The sequence below is a fragment of the Dromiciops gliroides genome, chromosome 2 (genome assembly GCF_019393635.1).
Source record: "Dromiciops gliroides isolate mDroGli1 chromosome 2, mDroGli1.pri, whole genome shotgun sequence".
NCBI classification, from domain to species: domain Eukaryota; kingdom Metazoa; phylum Chordata; class Mammalia; order Microbiotheria; family Microbiotheriidae; genus Dromiciops; species Dromiciops gliroides.
The window spans coordinates 273,343,945-273,367,151 of record NC_057862.1 but is presented as its reverse complement, the minus strand read 5'-3'; the positions used below and the strand labels follow the sequence as shown (position 1 = coordinate 273,367,151).

General features: G+C 39.6%; 1 protein-coding gene across 2 annotated transcripts; it reads left to right on the top strand.

Annotated features, from left to right (window-relative positions):
* The first annotated feature begins 2,085 nt into the window (after positions 1–2,085).
* VCPKMT (valosin containing protein lysine methyltransferase) lies at positions 2,086–11,368 on the top strand. 2 transcript variants are annotated; one of them, XM_043981107.1, is made up of 6 exons: positions 2,086–2,410; positions 2,811–2,921; positions 3,122–3,194; positions 4,030–4,149; positions 8,370–8,473; positions 10,334–11,368. In XM_043981107.1, coding segments are annotated over exons 1-6 (669 nt in total). In that variant the 5' UTR covers positions 2,086–2,150; the 3' UTR covers positions 10,335–11,368. The 2 variants fall into 2 exon arrangements, with proteins under 2 accessions (XP_043837042.1, XP_043837043.1); XM_043981108.1 differs by lacking the exon at positions 3,122–3,194 and having other exon boundaries at positions 2,811–2,910.
* The last annotated feature ends 11,839 nt before the right edge of the window (positions 11,369–23,207 follow it).

Genomic DNA, 23,207 nt, shown 5'->3' with positions numbered 1-23,207 from the left:
GAGTTCCAGTGGAGTGCCCTAGATATCTATACTTGGCACTATACTGCTTACCATTTTTATCAATAACTTGGATAAAGAGATAGGTAGCGGGGCAGCTAGGTGGCGCAGTGGATAGAGCACCAGCCTTGGATTCAGGAATACCTGAGTTCAAATCCAGCCTCAGACACGTAACACTTACTAGCTGTGTGACTCTGGGCAAGTCACTTAACCCCAGTTGCCTCACAAAAAAAAAAAAAAAAGAGATAGGTAGCATCCATATCAGATTTGCAGCTCACACAAAGGTAGGAGGGAAAGCAGGTACCATACTTGAAGAATCAGGATATATAAAAAATCTGACAGGTTATAAAATTTGACTTAATTAAAAATAAAACTGAATGAAGATAAAATGTAAAGTCTGACATTTTGGTCAAAGAAATCAACTTCACAATTACCTGATGGGAGGCACAGCTAGATAACAGTGCATCTGAAAAAGATTTGAGGATTTCAGTGACCTCCAAGGTTTTTTTTTTGTTTGGGGAGGGGGGGGTGAGGCAATTGGGGTTAAGTGACTTGCCCAGGGTCACACAGCTGGTAAGTGTCAAGTGTCTGAGGCTGGATTTGAACTCAGGTCCTTCTGAATCCAGGGCCAGTGCTCTATCCACTGCACCACCTAGCTGCCCCAGACCTCCAAGTTTAATATGAGTGGAGTGTGATATGGCATTTTAAAAAAAAATGCTTTCTTAGACTGCATTGAGGCTTAAAATCCAGAACTAAGGGCAGTGATAGTCTTGCTGTACTCTGCCCTAGTCCGAATATGGCTGGAGTAATGTGTTCAGTCCTAGGCATTACATTTTAGGAAGGGCATATATAAGTTGGAGTGTTCAAGGCAATTAAAATGGTGAAGAATCTTGAGTCCATGTCATACAAAATTCGGCTGGAATGCAAATGCATATCCTAGAAGGCTAGAAGCCTTCTTGTGGAAAAGGGAGAAATGGGCATCTGATGTACAAAGACGCATTTAGCCCTAAGAGAAAGGGAGCCTACTCCCTTTCCTGTGAACCTAACTATAGTTACTGATATTAGGGTATATATTTAAATATACACATTTCTCCCCCATTAGAACATAAGGTAGGGTAGGAACTGTTTTCAATTTTGTCTTTGGATACCCAGGGATTAGCACATGGACTAGCACATAGTAGGAACCTGTTGATTCATTGGCCAGGGATGTCATTGACAGGTGGTCTGTCATAAACCCTTCTGGCAGTGTAGTTCTAATTAATTAATAAATATTAAGCACTTACTATGTGCCAAGCACTGTGCTAAGTACTGGGGATACAAAAAGTAGCAAAAGACAGTCCCTGTCCTGAAGGTGAAGTCTGTGGACCCCTTCTTAGAATGATGTTTTTAAATATACAAAATAAAAAACATGGGTTTAAAAGGAAACCAATTTTATCATCAGTCAAAAAGCATTTATTTAAGCAGCCCTAGACTTGCAATCAAGAAGACTTGAGTTCAAATATGACCTCAACCTGTGAGACCCTTGGTAAATCATTTAACCTGTCTGCCTCAGCTTCCTCATTTGTAAAATGGGGATAATAGCAGCACCTAACTCCCAAAGTTGTAAGGATCTGACAAGGTAATATTTGCAAAAAAGCCTTGGCATATGGTAAGTACTATGTAAATGCTTGCTATTATTATCATCACTATGTTCCAGGCACCATGTTAAATGCTGGAAAAACAAATATAAGCAAAAAAGAACGACAGGCTGTGCCAAGTAGCTTACATTCTTTTTTTGGCGGGGCAATGAGGGTTAAGTGATTTGCCCAAGGTCACATATCGTCAAATGTTTGAGGTTATATTTGAACTCTGGTCCTTCTGAATCCAGGGCTGGCGCTTTATCCACGGCGCCACCTGGCTGCCCCCAAGGAGCTTACATTCTAACGGGAGAAGATAATTTTTTTTTTTCATAAATGTTCAGGGCCCTCCTGAAATCTGTGCAGCGGATTGGTTAAGAAGCACCTCTGGGAGCGCGGCTTCGTTGCTCTGGTAACAAGTCCCTCCCCTTCAGCCGGGCGCTAGACAACGAGGGAACGGCGCGCATGCGCAAGAGCCCCGGCGGGTGGGAGTCTCTGTAGGGTGCGGGTCCCCTCATCCCGGTCGCCGGGAGAGCTATGGCAGCGGCGGCAGAAGAGGCGGAGTGCAGTTTCGTGCGCCCGCTGGAAAAGCGGGACGGCACGGTGCTGCGACTCCAACAGTACGGGTCCCGCGGCGTGGGCTGTGTGGTATGGGACGCCGCCATCGTCTTGGCCAAGTACCTGGAGACGCAGCATTTCTCAGGCGCTGCCCCCGGGACACATGCGCTTTGCCGGAGAACCGTGCTGGAGCTGGGAGCCGGCACCGGCGCCGTGGGGCTCATGGCGGCCACCCTCGGGTAAGGGCTGGGTTCCTGCTGAGGGTCACGGGAGGGAGGGCGGGGCTGCGGCGCCTCCGGGCTGGGAACCTACGCACGCGCGTGCATGCACGGTCACGATCTTTTTAGACCTGACGCGGCAGGACGCCCAGTACACACGCAAGCACCCAAACATCAGCGCACGGTCTATCTGGGCGCGGCGTCCCGCCCCCTTCACATACGCACGCAGGCACGCTCGCTCGCGCGGTCTTCTTGGACCCGGCCTGACGTGCTGCTTTCGGCCCCGCCCACCCATCTCCTTTTGTCTCCCCCCCCCCACGGGCTGGGGGGAGGGGGCTGGGTAGACTGCCGAGCCCCTCCCCCGATACTTAGACTTACACATTTATCTACTCACACTCTTGTGTTTCTCCTTCCATTGTAGGGCAGATGTTATAGTCACAGATCTGGAGGAACTACAGGACTTGCTGAAGTTGAATATTAAAATGAATGAGCATCTCATCACCGGTTCTGTGCAAGCCAAGGTACTGAAATGGTTTGTATGCTCTTTTAACTTGAGTATAAGAATTGTGCAAGGGTAGCTTTGTTTAAAGTGTATCTTGTGTTGAGACCATCAGATATTTTCTGGTCACCTATAAAAAACCTATAGCTCCTCTGTCACATGAGGGTTTTCTAAACTGTGAGTGTTTTAAAAATACAAAAATAAATCTTGATAAATGTATGTCTCTTTTTAAGGGGCGAAGAAAGAAAAGACTGTTTTTCTTCACCTGATTACATATTGATGGCTGACTGTATATACTATGAAGAGGTAACTGTTCAGCACCCATGAACTCTTTATAGAATGGATTTTTTTTTAAAGTAAATTTCAGGTGTGCACCACATGTATTTAAATACCCTGTTCCCAGAAACAAGTATTTATTAATCCTCTTTTGGATTCCTCCCCTTGTTCCTCATGGAACCTACAGATTAGTTGGGGAAACAAAACCATTTGTTCAGTACAAACTGTATAAAGGTTCAGGGAAGGGAAAGATCATTGGGAGTTGTAAGATAGCAAAAATATACTGCTGTGTAGTATAGCATGGCTAAACTAGTGGTGGATCTGTTTTGAAACATTAAAAACTGAATTGTCTTTGAAAATATGATTTATGATTATTCAGAATGAATTCAGGATTTAAAAAAAATGTCATTTGAAGAGCAAAATGTATGGAAAGATGATAAATTAGGTTCTTTGAGCCTTGACTCTTAATAGAGTCATACAGTGTTTTTCTTTAAAGGATAGCATGAGGTTTTGTGAGATGCTTATCCTCTACTTATCTACTAAACATAGGGATTAAACAGTGATAAACTTGTGATTAAAGTTAAGAAAATGCTTAAATTTGGTACTATTTTTTAAGGATGAGAGTCAAGAGAAACATGAGCAGACCAGTTTTTTTTTTAATCATTTGCTTCTGTTAGTATAAAGAACAACTTTCTTTAATTTTCATTCTTTCCATTTTGACTCCCTAACGAGTCAGTGAAACTGAGGCCAATTCACCAATTAGTGAAGTTTGGAATATGCTATTTACAAAACATCAAAAGTATGTTCAGTTATAATTATTTCCAATTGTAATTGATGGTAAAAACCATTATTTCCCTTTAAACAGTCTTTGGAGCCATTGTTAAAGACTTTAAAGGATCTCAGTGGGCCTAAGACCTGCATCATATGTTGTTATGAACAAAGAACTATGGGGAAAAATCCAGAAATAGAGAGAAGGTATTTTGAGGTAAGTACCTCATTATAGCTGATGACTCTTGATGTTTTATCATTTATTTTCAAAACTTGATACTCTGAAAAAAGTGGACAGAAATATTGTTTTCCAAAGGAGTGTATAAAAATTAGATCTCTATTCTCAGTATTCATAAATGGTTTGTGGCAACAAGGCTTACTGATTAGAGCTCTATACTCATAATTAAGAAGACTGAATTAAAATTCTGCCTGGGCAAGTAACTCAACCTGAGCTTTTAATTTTTTTATTTATAAAATGGATAATAAAAGCACTTACATGTAGGTTGTGGAGAACTGGAGGTGACAATTTATGTAAGGCACCATGCCGATCCTTAAATGTTATATAAGTGTATTATTTTGAATGTCCTTATAATCTCTGTCTTGGATTCTTTGAAAAACAAGGCTGCTTTTTTTTCTTTTGGAAAAAAAAAAGAATTTCTTGTGGCCTTATATGTAAAAAAAAATTGATAGTCAAGTTTGACCAATACTTGATTAATAAACATAATGATATCCTTAAAATGAACTTAATATCTCCAGAAAACTTAAATTAATGGTGGGAAATTGTTTGGATTGTTGCTGAAAAATGAAAGAAGAGAAAAATTTATTCAAGTAGTAAATTCAATTTGTATTTTGTCTCACTTAAGAAACAGTATTAAACCTATATTTAGTTTCACCTGAACAGGAAATTTTATAAAATTGTGTAAGACATGTAGTTTATTTCTCCTTTTATCCTCTGGGGGGCATATGTGACATGTCTGCTGCTTTTAAAAAGAAACTTGTAGATTCTCTGTTCAAAACAGGTGGGCCTGAGTGGAGCTTTATACCTTATATCTGGAACAGGTTTCTGCAGCAAACAAATTTTTCTTGCACTGCTCTAAAAGTAGCACTAAACTTGTGTAATGGGGTCTGTGTATATTTATACTGAGGAAACACTCTGAAATTGTTATATGATCAAAAAATAATTCAGTGATGAGTTCATCCATGTGTGCCTCCTTCACAAACAGATTGTAACCCCCTCAGTACTTTGCTAGGTAGTTTAATGAGTTGCTTTGGCAGAAAAGAAAGAAAAATTATTTGGGCTCAGTCCTCTATGCTGGGTCTTGGAAGAGAGATTTATAGGCCATTACCAGCCTTTCCAGCTCAGGAGGACGGGCCAGAGCTCATGACCATTTTGCATGATATTTGAGTGCTTAGGATCACTTCTATGCCACAGAGAATCTATGGGTTTTTTATAGGTGACTAGAAAATATCTGATGGTCAAATATGTTTCCTGGCTCTTTCCCTGGGCACACACTCATGGAAATTCTTACACCATACATTAGCTTAAGAAATGGGAAAATTTGCCCTGTGGTTCCCAAGTTTGAGGGACTCCAAAGTTCTCTTACCCAAATACCCAAATGGATTTGTAATATCAGCATTTCAGAAGTTTTCTCCAGGAAGTTATATCACAGTCCTTCTAAGACTGTCTATTCTGTGCGACTCTGCCCATGTTCTCCCAGAAGTTCACTGTGGGTGGAGTGCAACACTGCTGAAGATCAGTAGCACCAGGGTCAGTGAAGCACTTCATTCTTGTCACATGACCAGTCTGTCTTTTCTTCCTGTCTTATTTCTTGATGGTGGTCTTTAATTCTGTTCTTGGGAGATCCTTATTGGTTATGTGTACCACCTACTTACACTCACCATATGCATTTGTGTTGAGCTCTGCATGATAATCATCTTTAGTTTCTCAGAGACAGTGGTTCACAAGCTCCATTGACAAATTAATTTAAATATACATCAGTATTAACTACTGTTATACTTCCTAGGGAAGTTGAGACTTAAATACCAGAACATGAAGTTGTTTATGTGACTGCTCACCGAATAGGCATTTTACATTTAATCTTACTTTGTACTTGGGCTTATCCCCTATTTGGTGGCTCTCTTCTCTAAATCATAAACTCACTTTGCTACTAGTCACTCCCAACCAGTGAAACCAGAATCTTCAACATCTCAAATTCAGGAGGTTGCCTCCAGTGCTGAACCAGCATAAAGCAGAAAAGCCAGGTGGGAATGGTTGGCATGTTGCTGAAGGCAGGGCAAGGGTGGTTGTCTTCCCATAGATTTGAATAGTTCTGACACTGTCTACAGCTTGGGAGAGACAGGAAGCAACTGAGAATTGGTTACTTCCTTTTAAAGGTGCCCAGTAAGGCAGTGGCTCTTCCTGCTCAACAGTCAATAAAGGGATTGTTTCATCATTCCCTAAATTTCTGTGTCTTTAAGCCCTGAGTGACGCGTGGGTTGTTGGAAGCATTTAAAGCCTTCTATCACTCAAGTACAGAGCTAGTGAACATGATTGTCTGGAAGCAAGCAGGGCAGTTCTAATTGGGCCCTGTTAGAGCATCATTAAGAATGTCCTTGATTTATGTATGGAAGATTCATAAAGATTCTTTATAGAGGGAAGAGCAGGTGTATAGGTTGGTGTTAATGATGTATTCTTGGCCACTTTTTTTAGTATTAATAAGGGCCCAGATTTTTTTCCCCATACCTCATATATCTTCTTCATGTACCTTGTTTATCAGTACCCTAGCATCCCCAGTCACATCACTTCTGCTACAAATCTGCTTTCTATATACTTGATCTTGTCAGTTTGCTTTTTCTGACTCTTCTTTAGTACCATTTTGTCACTATTAAGTGGTTCTTGCAAATCTTACATTTTTATTCTTTTTGGAATACTCCTATTTTCATCTTTGAATGCCTTTATGATGACTTTGCTTAGTTGGATATCTTACCAAGCTTTCTTTAAACTGGTTTTATGTCTGTCTTATTAAATGATACTGCTCATAATTGTCTATCGTCCTTCATAAAGTTTTACAAATGAATTTATCCTCTAACCTGGTTGCCTTTGGCAACCACCTCTGCATTTGGCAGGTAAGTCAGATATTTGCCAACTAAGGTGATTTTAAAAATTCTTTTGGTTTCCTTGTTTTGACAGTTAATTTCTGGGTGAAATTATTAAAATAGGTATTGATGTCATTTCTGTTGTCCATTTCCCATTTTTGATTTTCATTAATTTAAATAATTTAGAGTTAAAACATTTTAATTATATATGATATCTTTTTTTCATTCTTTTTGTAGTTTACTAATTCTGATTTTAACTCCAACAAGTTGATGATCTGATTGTACGCAGACAGCTAATTCAGGGATAATTCTTGTATCAGTAAAAGCTTTTAGCCTGTCTGCTAAAATAGGATCTATTTGGGGCAACTAGGTGGTGCAGTGACTAGAGCACTGGCCCTGGAGTCAGGAGTACCTGAGTTCAAATCTGGCCTCAGACACTTAACACTTACTAGCTGTGTGACCCTGGGCAAGTCACTTAACCCCAATTGCCTCACTTAAAAAAAAAAATTGGAGCTATTTAATAATTCTAGCCAGCATTTACTTAATGCTTTAAAGTTTACAGAGTACTTTCTGTTACTTCATTTGATTGTTCTTTATGATGTTATTTGGTACATACCATGTCCAAATCCTATTATTTTATTCAAAGAAAGTCTTGGTACTATAGAGTCATGAAGCTATGTAATTTTACAAGTAATTGGTATCTATTGTTTCTTTTTTTTTCCTAAACCATGCTTTCCTACATTTTTTGCCTCATCCTTACCTTTTTCTACCTTTGCATAGATGTCACCAACTATCAGTATATTCATTTGATTTGGAAGGTCTTAACAGGTTCTTCAAAGAATTTCTCATCTACTTTGTTTTCAAAAATTGGTGTTCATAAGTTGCAAATATTTTTATGGTAGTCTTTTTGTAAAAATTGATCCTGTATTGTAATATTAATGATAAGTAAAGCTCCATCATGCAACAAAAATAATGATCTCTCATTGGAGAGAGGTTCTTATGACTATTTCCTCTAGTTCTTTATTTGCTCAGGGTTTGATTAAGGAAATTGTCCTGCATAAACTAAAGAAGTGCATATCCTCATAGTCTTATATAATAGATGAGAATTAAGCACAATGCAACCAAGAACTCTTGAGGAATCTATGTGTTTGTGGTATATAACTAAAGAGTCAGGCTCTGTTTATGAAAGAACCAGTGCTTTAGACTGCATTAAATTAGAATATATGGTAATATTGTTTAATCCTAATGTTCTCCTGTAATGTAAAAATGAAAGTTAATTGACTTTTTTGAAGTCACAGTTTTTAAAGTATATATCTATATATATTTGTAATTCTATATTAGCTTCTTCAGTTGGATTTTGACTTGGAAAAGATTCCTTTGGAGAAACATGATGAAGAATATCGGAGTGAAGATATTCATATTTTATACATCAGAAAGAAAAAATGGTAACTTTAATGGGTAGTTCTTAATTATTTGCAGACCTCACTTTTTATAGAGCAGTTTTTCCCTTAAGGGGAATATATTTTTTGCCACATTTCTGACCTATGCATATTGTACTTAACTTTATTTCTTACACGTTATAATTTAGTTAAACCTCATTTGCTTGGCAACTAAGATAACTATTTTACATGAGAAATTGTTCAATGGTCATTTTCTTGCCTAACACAAAATTCTGTAAGGAAAGAAGCATGTTATCATGTAGCTTGTCGTTATTGGTTTCAAAGTCTGAGAAAAGATAATCTCTTCCTATTTCTGTCCTGGGATTCTTGGTCTTTGGGATGAAGGTACTTCCCAACTAGTGTATTTTTCTGAACTATTAGCATGTTTTTACAAAATGTCTAGCTGTCACTTAAATTTTGGCTTTAGTAAACGTTATTGAATGCTTGCTCTTTGTAAAAACTATGCAGATGTGGATAACTTGAAACATTTGTAAAATTTCCCCATAAATAATGGCCTTGGAAAAATAGTTTTCTGGCAAGACCAAATATAAACTGTCAGTCTTTCTCTGTAACTTAACATCTGAAAGCTTAAAGTAGTTTTGATGACTAACCACCATCTTTTTTTTTTTTTCATATTAAGTGATGGATTTTAAATTAAGCAGCTTCTGGTACCAAAGGGAATACCTGTAGCCAACTATCAAAAGGATCTTTTTCTTTCATGTGTCCTCAGGCTTCTTTATTACATCTTAGTGTCACACATTATCATTGCTTAGTTTCACTCTTGCTACTCAGGATAAAGAGTTTGGTAATCCCACTACTTTTTTAAACATAAGCAGCTTTTGCCTTCTGCTCATGAGTTATTCTTGGAAAGTTTTTAATCTTGAATTGATTTACCTCTGTCATGCCACCTTTAGTTGGTATGTGGACAATCCAACAAATAAAGCACCTACTGTAGTCAGAACACTATGCCAATGGATTTAAATAGGCTAAATAAAACATAATTCAGAAGGCAACTCTTGTGCCCAAAAATGCATTACAAGATCAAATATAAAATGTTCAGATTATCTCTTGCTATATTATCTGACCTCTGTCAGCAAGGGTGATTCAAAGTAGTCTGTATAAGGTATAAAGCCTGTATACCAAATGAAATACGGTCTTCATATTTGGAAGCAGCTAGGTGGCTCAGTGGATAGAGCACTGGACATGGAGTCAGGAAGGCTGGAGTTCAAATCTGGCCAAACACTTATTAGCTATGTGACACTGGGCAAGTCACTGAATCTCTGTTTGCCTTAATCCACTGGAGAAGGAAAGGGCACCTTTGCCAAGAAAACTCCACGAACAGCATTAGCATACTATGGCCCATGGGGTCACAAAGAGTCGGATACAACTAAACAACAGCAAGGTAGAATGTCGGTCAATATTAATGTTGCGATAGTTTAAATGTTTTTTTTTCCTCTGAGCATGATATAATTTATTAACAGATATTAGTATATAATACTTGATAATAAAGGGTCAATGGATTGCCTCAATTTATGCTGAAGACCCACAGTTGCGGATGTGACTCACTTTATAAGCATAGAACAGAACAAATGTCATATAATTGGCTAGCATCATGGTGGTAAGGGATCATGATTGGTTACATTACTGAGGTGAGGGGAAAATGATTAGTTGGAGGTCTGGTAATCAGGGGAGTTACATACCTTAATGTTTTAGAGAGTAAGGTATGTGTTGAAGAAAATGGCCATTGAGAAAAGGTGATGACATTAGTAAATGGGGGGTTGGATAATGTGTTTTTCAGGCTTTTTTTTTTTTTTAAGCTAAAGCCTTGAAACCTAAAGTTTCTCATCGCTTTCTCTTTTCTTATAGAAATTACAGTTTTGAAACCTTTCATCATTTTGTCCCAAGTTTGCAACAACTGGATAAGCTAAACATATGAATTGGGCTTATAAGAATAGTATGAGAAAGTTTTCATCACATAGTTTCATGGCTTATCACAGACACTGGATTTGAGTAACAGAAGTAGAAATATGGGTGCTACTTTGAATTCATAGAAGAATTCTACTAAAAGTCAACCAATGTGACCTGCCAGCATTCCTAAAGATGGTGGATTCCCTGCATGTTGGAAAAGACTGAAATGTGACCAAAGTTGTTGTTTGACCCAACATGAAATTCTGTTTTAAAGACCATTTTGTGGTGGATCATGTGTTGGAAAAAAATGTATGCTAAAAGAATAAGTTTGGCATGCTTTCAAGAAAATGAAGAACATTGATTTTACTTCTTGAAGGAATAATTTTTGAGCCTTACATCTGTACTTCAAATTGTATTCAATCTAGATAAATGTAAAAGAGGATCTCATTGGTTTGAGTTTTGTCTCTAATAAAGTTAGCAGTCTTTGTTTTACATATATTCCCCCTTTTTTTTTTTTTTGGTGAGGCAATTGGGGTTAAGTGACTTGCCCAGGGTCACACAGCTAGTGTTAAGTGTCTGAGGTCGGATTTGAACTCAGGTACTCCTGACTCCAGGGCTGGTGCTCTATCCACTGTGCCACCTAGCTGCCTCATATATTCTCTTTTTAATTACATTTTAAGCTGATTTTAATACTTAAAATGTCTCTTGGTTCAGAGACAAGCTAAGCAGGTTCACATTTGCTTTTAAAGATTTTTTTCTTTTTGAGAAATATGAACATTTCCTTGTACAAAGAAGTATGGAAAAAAGATTGTTTCTGACAGAAACTCAATTATGTTGATAGTTATTTTTAAATGTAAAACATGGTAGTTCCAACACTACCCTGCATGTCTATGTCTGCTTCTGAAATTTCTTCTCTATTTTGTGTATTTTTTAAATGTTTCATTAATGCTCTTTTCAGTTATTTTCTTTTTGATATCACTGCCTCTCCATCCCTTCACTAATTAAAGTAATTAAATAAATTCGGTTTCATTGACTTTTTATTTACTTTTTTGTTATTGCTATTCTCCGCTCTCCAAAATTAAATTAATTTTTAAAATCTTTTTTTTTAATTAATGCAGTCATGCAAAATATCTCCACATTAGTCGGGTTTTGAAAGAAAATAGACAAAATAACTTTAAAAAGAGGAACTAACAAAAAAAATTATACTTCAAACTGTATTCAGATACCATCAGTTCTTCTCTGTAGATGAATTGCATTTTTCATAAGTCCTCCTGATAATATCCTGCTTGTCATTTCTTTCACAGTTACTATTCTATCTTCTTTCATCCTATCCCTCTTCAAGTGTTTTGCTTTTTACTGCCTCCTCCCCCAATTTGCCCTCCATTCACCCCTCCCCCCTTATCCCCTTCCCCTCCCACTTTCCTACAGGACAAGATATATCACTATACCCACTTGGGTGTGTATGTTCCCTCTTTGAGCCAATTATGATGAGAGTAAGGCTCACTCACTCCCCCGCTCCTTCCCCATAAGCTTTTTCTTGTTTCTTTTATGTGAGCTACTTTACCCCAGTCTACCTCTTGTGGTAAAATATGAAAGTTTTTAACAGTCGGTTAGGATAAGTGAAAGACGCCAGTTTTTCAAGGACCACCCTTTTGGGGAGGAGATGAACAGTCTGCCTGCTGCGCATGTCAGACTGCCTGCCGGGTACAGTCCGCCTGCTGCGCATGTCAGACTGCCTGCCAGGTACAGTGCGCCTGCTGCGCATGTCAGACTGCCTGCCGGGTTTTTTTGACTTCCGGGGTGGAGAGAAGGAGAGTAGCCTTTTTTGCCGGCTTGGCGGGACGCCGGGCGGCGCGGCACAGACGGTCTGACTCACTCCAAAGGTGGCCTAAATCGGTTTGGTGAGTTTTTATAAGGAATATAGACTAAGCCTAGATTTAAGACGATTTGTACTGTATTTCTGTTTTCCTATCCTTCTAATCAACAACACCTTATATACAATAAAGGCTCTATCTAGAAAACCAGAAGCTTCTTCCATTTACTAGTCTGGGAGATGAGTTAAGGGAAGGGTTAAGTAGGGGAGATTTATGATCTAATATCCAATTTTAAATCTCACAGTTTGGCGACCACGAAGGGACCTTAAGGACCCTCCCACCCTCCCTAGTTTGGCCATAAGCCGGCTAATTCGGTGGATTTTCCAAATACCCCCCCCCCCCCCCCGCGGACTTTCCCTTTGTCTAATCTCCCTTAAAGACTTTAAGCCTCTAAAAGTCTTGCTTTAAACAGAAAAGCCAGCCCAGTTTAAAGGGCAAGATGCTCGAATATTCTACCATCCCTTTGATTTTTCTCATCGGAATGTATTGGGACAGCATAACATCCCGACTTAGAGGAATAGTTTACTCAATGGTCCTTCATAACATTATTGGTTTTTTCCTCATTCAGGCAGCAAAAGGTTTTTTGTATAATAGTATACGTGAGAATCTTTGGGAAAATACGTTTAATATAAGTAGAAATTTTATGCCTGCAATTGAAATACCTTTTAATACCACATCCATAGTTCATACGACTAAGGATTTTATTTTTTTTTGTTGTTTTTTTTTTGCTTTTGTTATTATCATTGTTTTTGTTATTATCATTGTTATGATGTGGGGGAAACTCTCACATATGGAGAGAGACCTCAAAATGGCTGTTTCTACTAGAGATGATCCAAGTTCAGAATCAGATCAGCAGAAACTACTCCCTCTGCAGGAAGCTATAGAACATAGTAAGAAGGGAGTGCCAATTCAAGTCAGAAAATATAGCCCCTTTAGACCAAGTGACTTGAGCGCATGGAAATCAATCATCCCTAGTTTTGAGAAAAATCCAAACACTGTAATTTCACAGTTAAGGACTATATTTAATGCATATCAACCCAGTTGGGCTGATGTTACTTGCCTTTTGGAAACTTTACTGTCCCCAACTGAGATTACAGATATTATCTCAGCAGGAAATGCCCTTGTTGCGAAAGGTAAGGCCGATGTGGAATGGCCTCTAAAGGATCCAGAGTGGAATTATAATGATGATAGGGATTTCCAAAGATTAAAAGATGCTAGAGAAACACTTCTGAAGGGAATGGAATCTTGCTCTAGAAAACCGGAAAACTGGCAGAAATTTTTAAGCCTACCTCAGGAGGCTAATGAAAGACCAAACAGATTTTATGATAGACTTTGTGAGGCCGCTAGACAGTACACCAGATTGGATCCAGTAGATTTAAGAGATTCCTGTATCATTCTCAACACATTTGTTTATAATTCACTGCCAGAAATACGCAGATACTTTCTGAAACAATGTCCAGACTGGAGAAATCTCTCAGTAGATAGAATTAAGGAACTTGCAAATTATGTCTTTGACTCACGTGAGGAAGATCCAGATCACCCTAAACAGAGCATTCTGGCACCAGCGATTCCTAGTCAGCCATGTGGACACCGGAACAAGGACACTAAGGTGTGTTGTTACTGTCGTAAGGAGGGGCATGAATTGAGAGAATGTAGGACTTGGAGAAGAAATTCTAATTCTAATTACAGGCGAAATCAAAATAGAAATAGATCTTTTTGGAGGAATACAGAAAGGCAGTACCAGAATAATGGTAACCAAGACCCCCCTCAGAAGAGGACACAGGAATGATGGTGTCTTGGGGAGGAATGGAACATAGATAATGAAAGCCATATATTCCCAGATCCAGATTTTTTGAATGCACTTGTGCCAGTCCATTCACCTCCCCAGAGTAATGAACCACATGTCACCTTAAAAGTGGGGGAGACTTATTATGATTGTCTGCTAGACACAGGAGCCTCTAAATCAGTATTAGTAAGCAAACCAGATGCTGGGTGTAGACCTGTAGGATTTTTGAATGTAGTGGGAGTCTCAGGAAAGAGCCAGAGAGTGGCAAAATTGAATCCTCGCATGGTATCTATGGGGCCCTTAACAGTGGAACATTCATTTTTACTCATGCCTGATGCCCCTGTAAATTTATTAGGTCGTGATCTCCTTTGCAAGCTTAGAGCAACCATATCTTGTGCTCCAGATGGGGCTGTCTCCTTACAATTGCCAGAGGATACTGTTCATTTATTACCAATTTTACTTACAGAAGCTCAAGGAACAGCAGGGGAGGTATCCAAAATCCCCTCTGACATTCCTGAGTCTTTATGGGCCTCATCCCCTAATGAGGTGGGGCTCCTTAAGTCTGCCATGCCTGTTACCTTTAAAGTTAAGGGGGGACCACCCCCCTCCATTCCACAGTATCCATTGTCTAGGGAAGCAATAGAAGGGATCACCCCTATAATTGAGGCTTTGAAAAGCCAGGGTATTATTATTCCATGTCATCACTCTCCATGCAATACTCCCATTTTGCCAGTTAAAAAACCCAAGCCTGGGCCAGATGGTAAACCTGTTTATCGCTTTGTGCAAGATCTTAGAGCGATTAATAATTATGTTATTCCTAGACATTCTATAGTCGCAAATCCGGCTATGATAATTTCCTCAATTCCCTATGAATCTACATGTTTCACAGTGGTAGACCTTTGCTCTGCCTTTTTCTCCATACCAGTACATGAGGACTTCCAATATTTATTTGCTTTTACCTGGAAAAATAGACAGTGGACCTGGACTAGACTCCCACAGGGATTTGTAGACAGTCCCACATTATTTTCCCAAATTTTACAGCAGGATCTGGCCTCTATTACCTTTAAGGGCTCCACACTAGTACAATATGTAGATGACTTACTTTTGGCCTCTCCTAATGCTGAAATTTGTCAGGAAGATAGCCGTCACTTACTGCTGGAGCTGCACAAGAGAGGACACAAGGTTTCCAAGACAAAGGTACAATGGTGTTTGCCCCAGGTAGAATATTTAGGATTTATTTTGGCTGCTGGAACTCGCTCTGTCTCTTCTAAGAGAGTCCAGGCCATTCAACAACTCTCTGCCCCCACTACTAAGAGGCAGTTGAGAGCCATTCTGGGAGCAGCTGGGTACTGTAGACAATGGATACCCTCTTTTGGTGAAATTACTAAACCCCTCATAGCTCTTACAAAAAGTTCTGTTCCAGACAGTTTACAGTTGGATCCCCAGCATCTCTCAGCCATAAAAGAATTAAAACGGGCCTTGTTATCAGCACCTGCCCTAGGACTGCCAGATTATAGTAAGCCTTTCACTCTCTTTGTGCATGAACAAAGGGGGGTGGCTTCTGGAGTCCTGACTCAGTCACTGGGGCCTAACCAACGTCCTATAGCCTACTATTCAATTCAGCTGGACCCTGTAGCGGCTGGAGCGCCACCTTGCCTTAGAGCAGTGGCGGCCACAGCGCTTTTGGTAGAAAAAGCCTCTGATTTGGTCCTAGGTAACCCTCTAACTGTGCAATGCCCTCACGAAGTGGAGGCTCTCTTACTACGTCACAGGACACAAGCCTTTTCAGATCAAAGGCTGGCTAAGTATGAAATAACCCTGTTAGGTAATGAGAATATCACTTTAAAACGCTGCACAGTTCTTAATCCAGCAACACTACTCCCTAACTTACCATTCTCGGGGGAACCGTTGCATGACTGTGCTTCTTTAGTTGATATGGCTGAAAAACCCCGTGACGATCTTTTTGATACACCTTTAGAAAATCCTGATCTTGTCCTCTATACAGATGGTTCCTCATTTATGAGAGAGGGAACCCGTTTTACTGGAGCTGCTGTAGTTTCTGATTATGACACCCTCTGGGCAGCTTCTCTGCCTTCCCATTTTAGTGCACAGGCTGCTGAACTTGTGGCTCTTACACAGGCCTGTAATATAGCTAAAGATAAGAGTGCCACCATTTTTACTGACTCGAAATATGGCTTTGGCATATGCCACTTTATTGGTATGATTTGGCGTCAACGAGGCTTTCTAACATCCTCGGGCAAGGCTATTGCCAATGGGGACCTTATCAAGGACCTCTTAGATGCCCTAAAACTGCCTTCTTCCCTAGCCGTTGTACATTGCCCTGCCCACACAGGGAATAGTGATCCTGTTTCAAAGGGAAATGCACGAGCCGATTCTGCAGCCAAGCTTGCTGCATTAGAAGCTCCTGAACATGTATTTAACCTTTCACCTTCTGAGGATATTCCTTCCAACCTAACCTATGACGATTCTGAAGTAGAAAAGTGGAAAAAGAAATTTAAGGCGAAACAGATCAATGGCATCTGGGTGTCTCCGGAAGGTAAGCCATTTCTTCCCCGGAAATTCTACCACCAGGTATGCCTCTCTGTTCACAGAAAAGGCCATTTTGGTACACAAGGCATTGTAGACTCTATTAAGAGAACCTGGATAGCACCAGGTGTGACTAATACAGCATCTCGAATCTGCTCGGGCTGCTCCACATGTCAGTCTTATAATCAGTATGCTTTTAAGGCCAAAGCTTATGGAGGGCGTCCTCTAGCATATACACCTTTTGAGCACTTACAAATTGATTATATTACTATGCCAAAAGCAGGACATTATAAATTTTGCCTTGTTATAGTTGATCAGCTCACTCGGTGGGTGGAGGCCTTTCCCAGCCCCCGAGCCACAGCTGCCTTTGTTGCCAAAATTCTTCTTAAAGAGATAGTACCTCGTTTTGGCCCACCAGCCCGCATCGATTCTGACAAAGGCACACATTTCACTGATTCGATTTTATCCCAAATCTACTCTTTCTTGGGAGTGACTCCAAAATTCCACACGCCCTACCATCCACAAAGTTCAGGCCAAGTCGAACGTATGAATAAAGAGCTTAAGAGTATGATTGGCAAATTATGTACTGAAACCCATTTGAAATGGCCTGATGTTCTACCATTGGCATTATTCTATCTACGAAGTAGACCAAGAGGAGAACTTCATATATCTCCTTATGAAATGCTTTTTGGTCACCCTCCTATCCAAGCTAAAACTTTTTCCCCAGTTTATACATCACTGGTGGGAGGTGATACTTCTGTTGCTTCCTATATACAGGAATTACAGACCAGGCTACGTGAACTCCATGAGGCAGGAGCTGTGGTCCAGGCAGGACCATTAGACTTTTCATTGCATAAGTTCAACCCAGGAGATAAAATATATGTAAAGAATTTTCAGAAAACCAGTGGAACTCAACCTGCCTGGGAAGGACCTTTTCAGGTATTATTGACAACTCCTACTGCCATTAAAATTGGTGAAAAAGACTCATGGATTCATTGCTCTCATATAAAGCCTGCACCATTCATAGGTGAAGAGATTTCAGATAGACCTGAGGTAGACGCTAAAGAGGTAAAAACCCTAAAGATAGCAACTGTTAAAGAGCAAAGAGAGTTCAGAGGAAAAAGGCAGTTCCCATTTAATAATCCCACTGATCAGTTAAATGCTTTGGGACTCAGTCTTCGTAAAGTATCAGGAGACGGAAATTGCCTTTTTAGGGCTTTAGCAGACCAGCTAGAAGGTCACTGTAGAAATCATCTCAGACACAGACAAGAAGCTGCTTCTTATATGATTAACCATAGACAAGAGTTTGAGTCTTTTATAGTAAATGACTCCCCTTTTGAAGAATATGTTGATGAATTAATCACCACTTTAAGTATCTGCTACTGTTATACTAGAGAATTCATGTATAAGATGATGTGGTCTACTTGCTAAAAGAAGATTATGTAATAATGTCTAAAAGAAGATTATGTAACAATGTCTAATATAATCAGCTATTTACATTCGTTTATTATTTATATGTCATTATACTCTGGGTATGGTTTGGAATTATTGTATATATCACTAATATATTCTCAGTTATGCAGCATAGCACACATTTTTACCATCATATTGTCTTTGGTGAAATTAATGAGATTTCAGAAATATGGAAACTTATCATTTCAGAGACTAACTTGCTGTGAACTCTGACGCAGGCCCTGGAGAGAATATATGTGCAACAAAAGGAGAGACAGGTATACGTAAGTCCATGGTTTGCTTATGATGGTGACTATGTAGAGCACAATTACTAGGCACAGTCCAGTATTCATCCTCTCTCCCTCCTAATTTAACCTAATTTAACTGAACTTATTTATCTTTTTATCTCACTCAGTTGAATTCACCTGTGGCCTAGCACAATCACTGGCTGTCTCAGAACCATGAGATATGGTATGATAACCTTTCCATAACATTTTCAGGTGTCATGAACACATACTAAATTTGGCTTTGATCCAGACACATGGTGGTAAAAAGTGTTACACATTGCATAACTACCTCAACCCTCTATTACAAGTCTAACCATATAAAGGAGGGAATGTAATGGAATTTATTAATTTGATCATTGACAATGCTATGCTAAGGTTTTAAAAATACAGCAATTCAAACAGTTAAAGAAGATAATCCAGCTTTCCAGACCAGAGTCCAGAATCCAGTTTTCCAGACCAGAATCCAGTTTCCTCCTGATGACATCTTACCACTTCAAGAAGACAAGAGAACTCAGAGACTTTATATGAACTGTTTTGCTTTATTAGCTTTTACTATCTCCTTTCTGTTATATACTATCTGTAACATGTACTCTCTGCAGAGGCTCTCCCTTTGCAAGACTAATGTCAAAGCGTCGGTTCATGAGGAAAAAAAAAAAAAATCGCCCCTCTGGACAAAACTTTCCTCTCTTCCTTTTCTGTATTGTTGTTCGCATATTATTAGTCAGCAAAAGTTATTATATTCTTTTTACTGTTCCATCAAGGAAACATTCCGTTTCTTGAGGAAGCAAAGGGGGGAAATGTGGTAAAATATGAAAGTTTTTAACAGTCGGTTAGGATAAGTGAAAGACGCCAGTTTTTCAAGGACCACCCTTTTGGGGAGGAGATGAACAGTCTGCCTGCTGCGCATGTCAGACTGCCTGCCGGGTACAGTCCGCCTGCTGCGCATGTCAGACTGCCTGCCAGGTACAGTGCGCCTGCTGCGCATGTCAGACTGCCTGCCGGGTTTTTTTGACTTCCGGGGTGGAGAGAAGGAGAGTAGCCTTTTTTGCCGGCTTGGCGGGACGCCGGGCGGCGCGGCACAGACGGTCTGACTCACTCCAAAGGTGGCCTAAATCGGTTTGGTGAGTTTTTATAAGGAATATAGACTAAGCCTAGATTTAAGACGATTTGTACTGTATTTCTGTTTTCCTATCCTTCTAATCAACAACACCTTATATACAATAAAGGCTCTATCTAGAAAACCAGAAGCTTCTTCCATTTACTAGTCTGGGAGATGAGTTAAGGGAAGGGTTAAGTAGGGGAGATTTATGATCTAATATCCAATTTTAAATCTCACACTCTCCCTTTCCCTTTCTTCCAGTACATTCCTCTTACTCCTTAACTTTATTTTAAAGTTGTTATTATGGGGCAGCCAGGTGACACAGTAGACAAAGCACCAGCCCTGGATCCAGGAGGCCCCGAGCCCAAATCCAGCCCTAGATATAAGCCACCCTATCCTGCTTGTCCCACCAAAAAAAAAGATAAAAAATAAATGCTTTATAGATATCATCTCTTCATATTCAATTCACACCTGTGCCCTCTAAGTACATTCCTTTCAGCCGTCCTAATACTGAGAATTCTTAAGAGAAGTATCTTCCCATTTAGGAATATAAACAGTTTAACCTTTTAACATCTCTCATGATTTCTTTTTCCTGTTTACCTTTTTATGCTTCTCTAGGATCTTATATTTGAAAGTCAAATTTTCTATTCAGGTCTTTTCATCATGAATGCCTGAAAGTCCCATTTTCCCCCTGAAAGATTATACTCAGTTTTTCTGGGTAGGTGATTCTTGGTTGTAATCCCAGTTCCTTTGCCCTCTGAAATATAATATTCCATGTCCTCCAGTCCTTTAATGTAGAAGCTGCGGGGCAGCTAGGTGGCCTCACCAAAAAAAAAAAAAATGTAGAAGCTGCTAGATCCTGTGTTATTCTGACTAACTCCACAGTACTTGAATTGTTTCTTTCTGGCTGCTTGCAATATTTTCTCCTTGACCTAGGAGCTCTGGAATTTAACTATAATATTCCTGGAAGTTTTTATTTTGGGATCTCTTTCAGGAGGTGATAAGTGGATTCTTTCGATTTCTATTTTACCTTCTGCTTCTAAAATATCGGGGCAATTTTCTCTGACAATTTCTTGGAAGATGATGCCTAAGATCTTTTTTTGATCATGGTTTTCAGGTAGTCCAATGATTTTCAAATGATCTCTCCTGGATCTATTTTCCAGGCCAGCTATTTTTCCAAGGAGATATTTCGCATTGCCCTCTTTTTTTATTCATTTGGATTTGCTTTATTGTGTCTTGATTTCTCATAAAGTCATTACCTTCTATTTGCTCTATTATAATTCTTTTTTTTTTTTTTTGCAGGGCAATGAGGGTTAAGTGACTTGCCCAGAGTCACACAGCTAGTGTGTCAAGTGTCTGAGGTCGTATTTGAACTCAGGTCCTTCTGAATCCAGGGCCAGTACTTTATCCACTGCGCCACCTAGCTGCCCCCTCTATTATAATTCTTAAGCAATGATTTTCTTAAGAGAGCTTTTGTATCTCCTTTTCCATTTGGCCAATTTGGCTGTTGACTTTTTTCATCATCCTGCATCACTCTCATTTCTTTCCACTTTTTCCTCTACCTCTCTTCCTTTTCCCTCTACCTCTCTTACTTTATCTTCAAAGTCCTTTTTGAGTGCCTCTATAGCCTGAGACCAATTCATATTTTTCTTGGAAGCTTTGGATGTAGGAGCTTTGACTTTGTTATCTTCTTCTTAAGGGTGTATTTTGATCTCCCTTGTCACCAAAGAAACTTTCTAGGGTCAGCATCTTTTTCTGCCTACTGATCTTGCCCACCTATTTCTTGGCTTTTAACTCCTTCTTAAAGTGGGGTACTGCTTCCAGAACACACTGTCTTAAGCTTCAGGGGGTCACAAGTGGTATGATTTAAGGAAAGGCTTGTTCTCAGCCTGGCCTGTAAATAACCACGGGCCTACTTGCTCTTTAACCCAGAAGCAGAAATCTGATTGAAATCTGATTCTCTGTTGTCACAAGCTTGGCTTGCCTGTGCCCCTCCCACACTAGGCCTCTGCCACTCGAGTCTGCTTACTGGTTCAGAACATGGGCACTCCACCTTAGCTCCAGCAGAGACCCCTGCTACCTCCCCTTGGCCAACCACTGGACCCCCTCACTAGTCTGTGAGCCGAGTTTCAGAAGTAGCCACGGATGCTGATGATTCTGAGGCTCTGGAAGCCTCTGAGGTCGGATCTGCACAGTATGCTGCGCTCCTCTCTCACCTTGGTACAGCAGACCTTCCCTGTTGTCCTTTTAGGTTGGCTTTGGCTAGAAAATGATCTCACTCTATTCTTTTGTGGGTTCTGCTGCTCCAAGAATTTTCTTATGGCATATTTATTTATTCATTCATTCATTCATTCATTCATTTATTATTTGTTTGTTTGTTTATTTATTTATTTATGGCAATTGGGGTTAAGTGACTTGCCCAGGGTCACACAGCTAGTAAGTGTTAAGTGTCTGAGGCCAGATTTGAACTCAGGTATTCCTGACTCCAGGGTCGGTGCTCTATCCACTGCACCACCTAGCTACCCATGGCATTTTTTTTGAAAGATATGTAGATGGATCACAGGGAGCTCTGAAAGTTACAACCTTTCCTCTGCCATCTAATTTTTTTTTTTTTTCGGTAAGGCAATTGGGGTTAAGTGACTTGCCCAGGGTCACACAGCTAGTAAATGTTAAGTGTCTGAGGCCGGATTTGAACTCAGGTACTCCTGACTCCAGGGCCGGTGCTTTATCCACTGCGTCACCTAGCCGCCATCTAATTTTTAAAAATTTTGTAACAAGTATAGTAAAGCAAAACAAACTACATCTAACATTGCATGTCTAATTCTGCACCTCCAGTTTCTCTGCCAAGAGGACTGAAGCTAAGTCTGGATGAGCCATTGCATTGATAATAATTCTTAATCCTTTTTTTTTAACATGGCTTTTATTTTTTCACTTTATTTATTTATTTGTTTGTTTGCTTGTTTGTTTGTTTATTTTTGCTGGGCAATGAGGGTTAAATGACTTGCCTGGGATCACACAGCTAGTAAGTGTCAAGTGTCTGAGGCCGGATTTGAACTCAGGTCCTCCTGAATCCAGGGCTGGTGCTTTATCTACTGTACCACCTAGCTTCCTATAATTCTTTTTTTTTTTTTAAGTGAGGCAGTTGGGGTTAAGTGACTTGCCCAGGGTCACATAGCTAGTAAGTGTCAAGTATCTGAGGCTGGATTTGAACCCAGGTACTCCTGACTCCAGGGCCAGTGCTTTATCCACTGCGCCACCTAGCTGCCCTGCTTCCTATAATTCTTAATTCTTCCAAAGATGTTTTCCTTTACAATGTTATAGTTGTAGAAATTATTTTGATGCTGCTCATTTCACTATGTATCAGTTCATAATACAAGTCCTAGTTTTCTCTGAATCCATCCATTTCAAAATTTTTTACAGCAAAATATTTCATTGCATTTGTATGTTTAACTGTTCCCTGATGTATGAATATGCCACTTTGTTTCTAGTTCTTTGCTATAAGAGGAGGTGCTGCTAAAACATTTTTGTATGTATGAATCCTTTTCTTTATTCTTTTTCCAGGTGTATGCCTAATACTGGTATCACTGAATTGAAGAGTAGGCATAGTTTAATGAGTTCTGAGGCATAGTACCAAATTTTTTTCCAGAATGGATGGACCAATTTATAGCTCCACTAGCAGTGCATTAGTGTACCTGTTTTCCCATAGCTCCTACAATAATTGTTATTTTTGTTTTGGGTCATCTTTGCCAATCTTCTAAGTGTGAGATGAAACCTCAGTTGTTTTCAT

Excerpts from the sequence above, each read along its gene's own strand:
- VCPKMT (XM_043981107.1), top strand. The coding sequence starts at position 2,151 with ATGGCAGCGGCGGCAGAAGAGGCGGAGTGCAGTTTCGTGCGCCCGCTG. Across the intron at positions 2,922-3,121 it reads CAAGCCAAGGTACTGAAATG|GGGCGAAGAAAGAAAAGACT; the intron begins GTTTGTATGCTC and ends TCTCTTTTTAAG. Across the intron at positions 3,195-4,029 it reads ACTGTATATACTATGAAGAG|TCTTTGGAGCCATTGTTAAA; the intron begins GTAACTGTTCAG and ends CCCTTTAAACAG.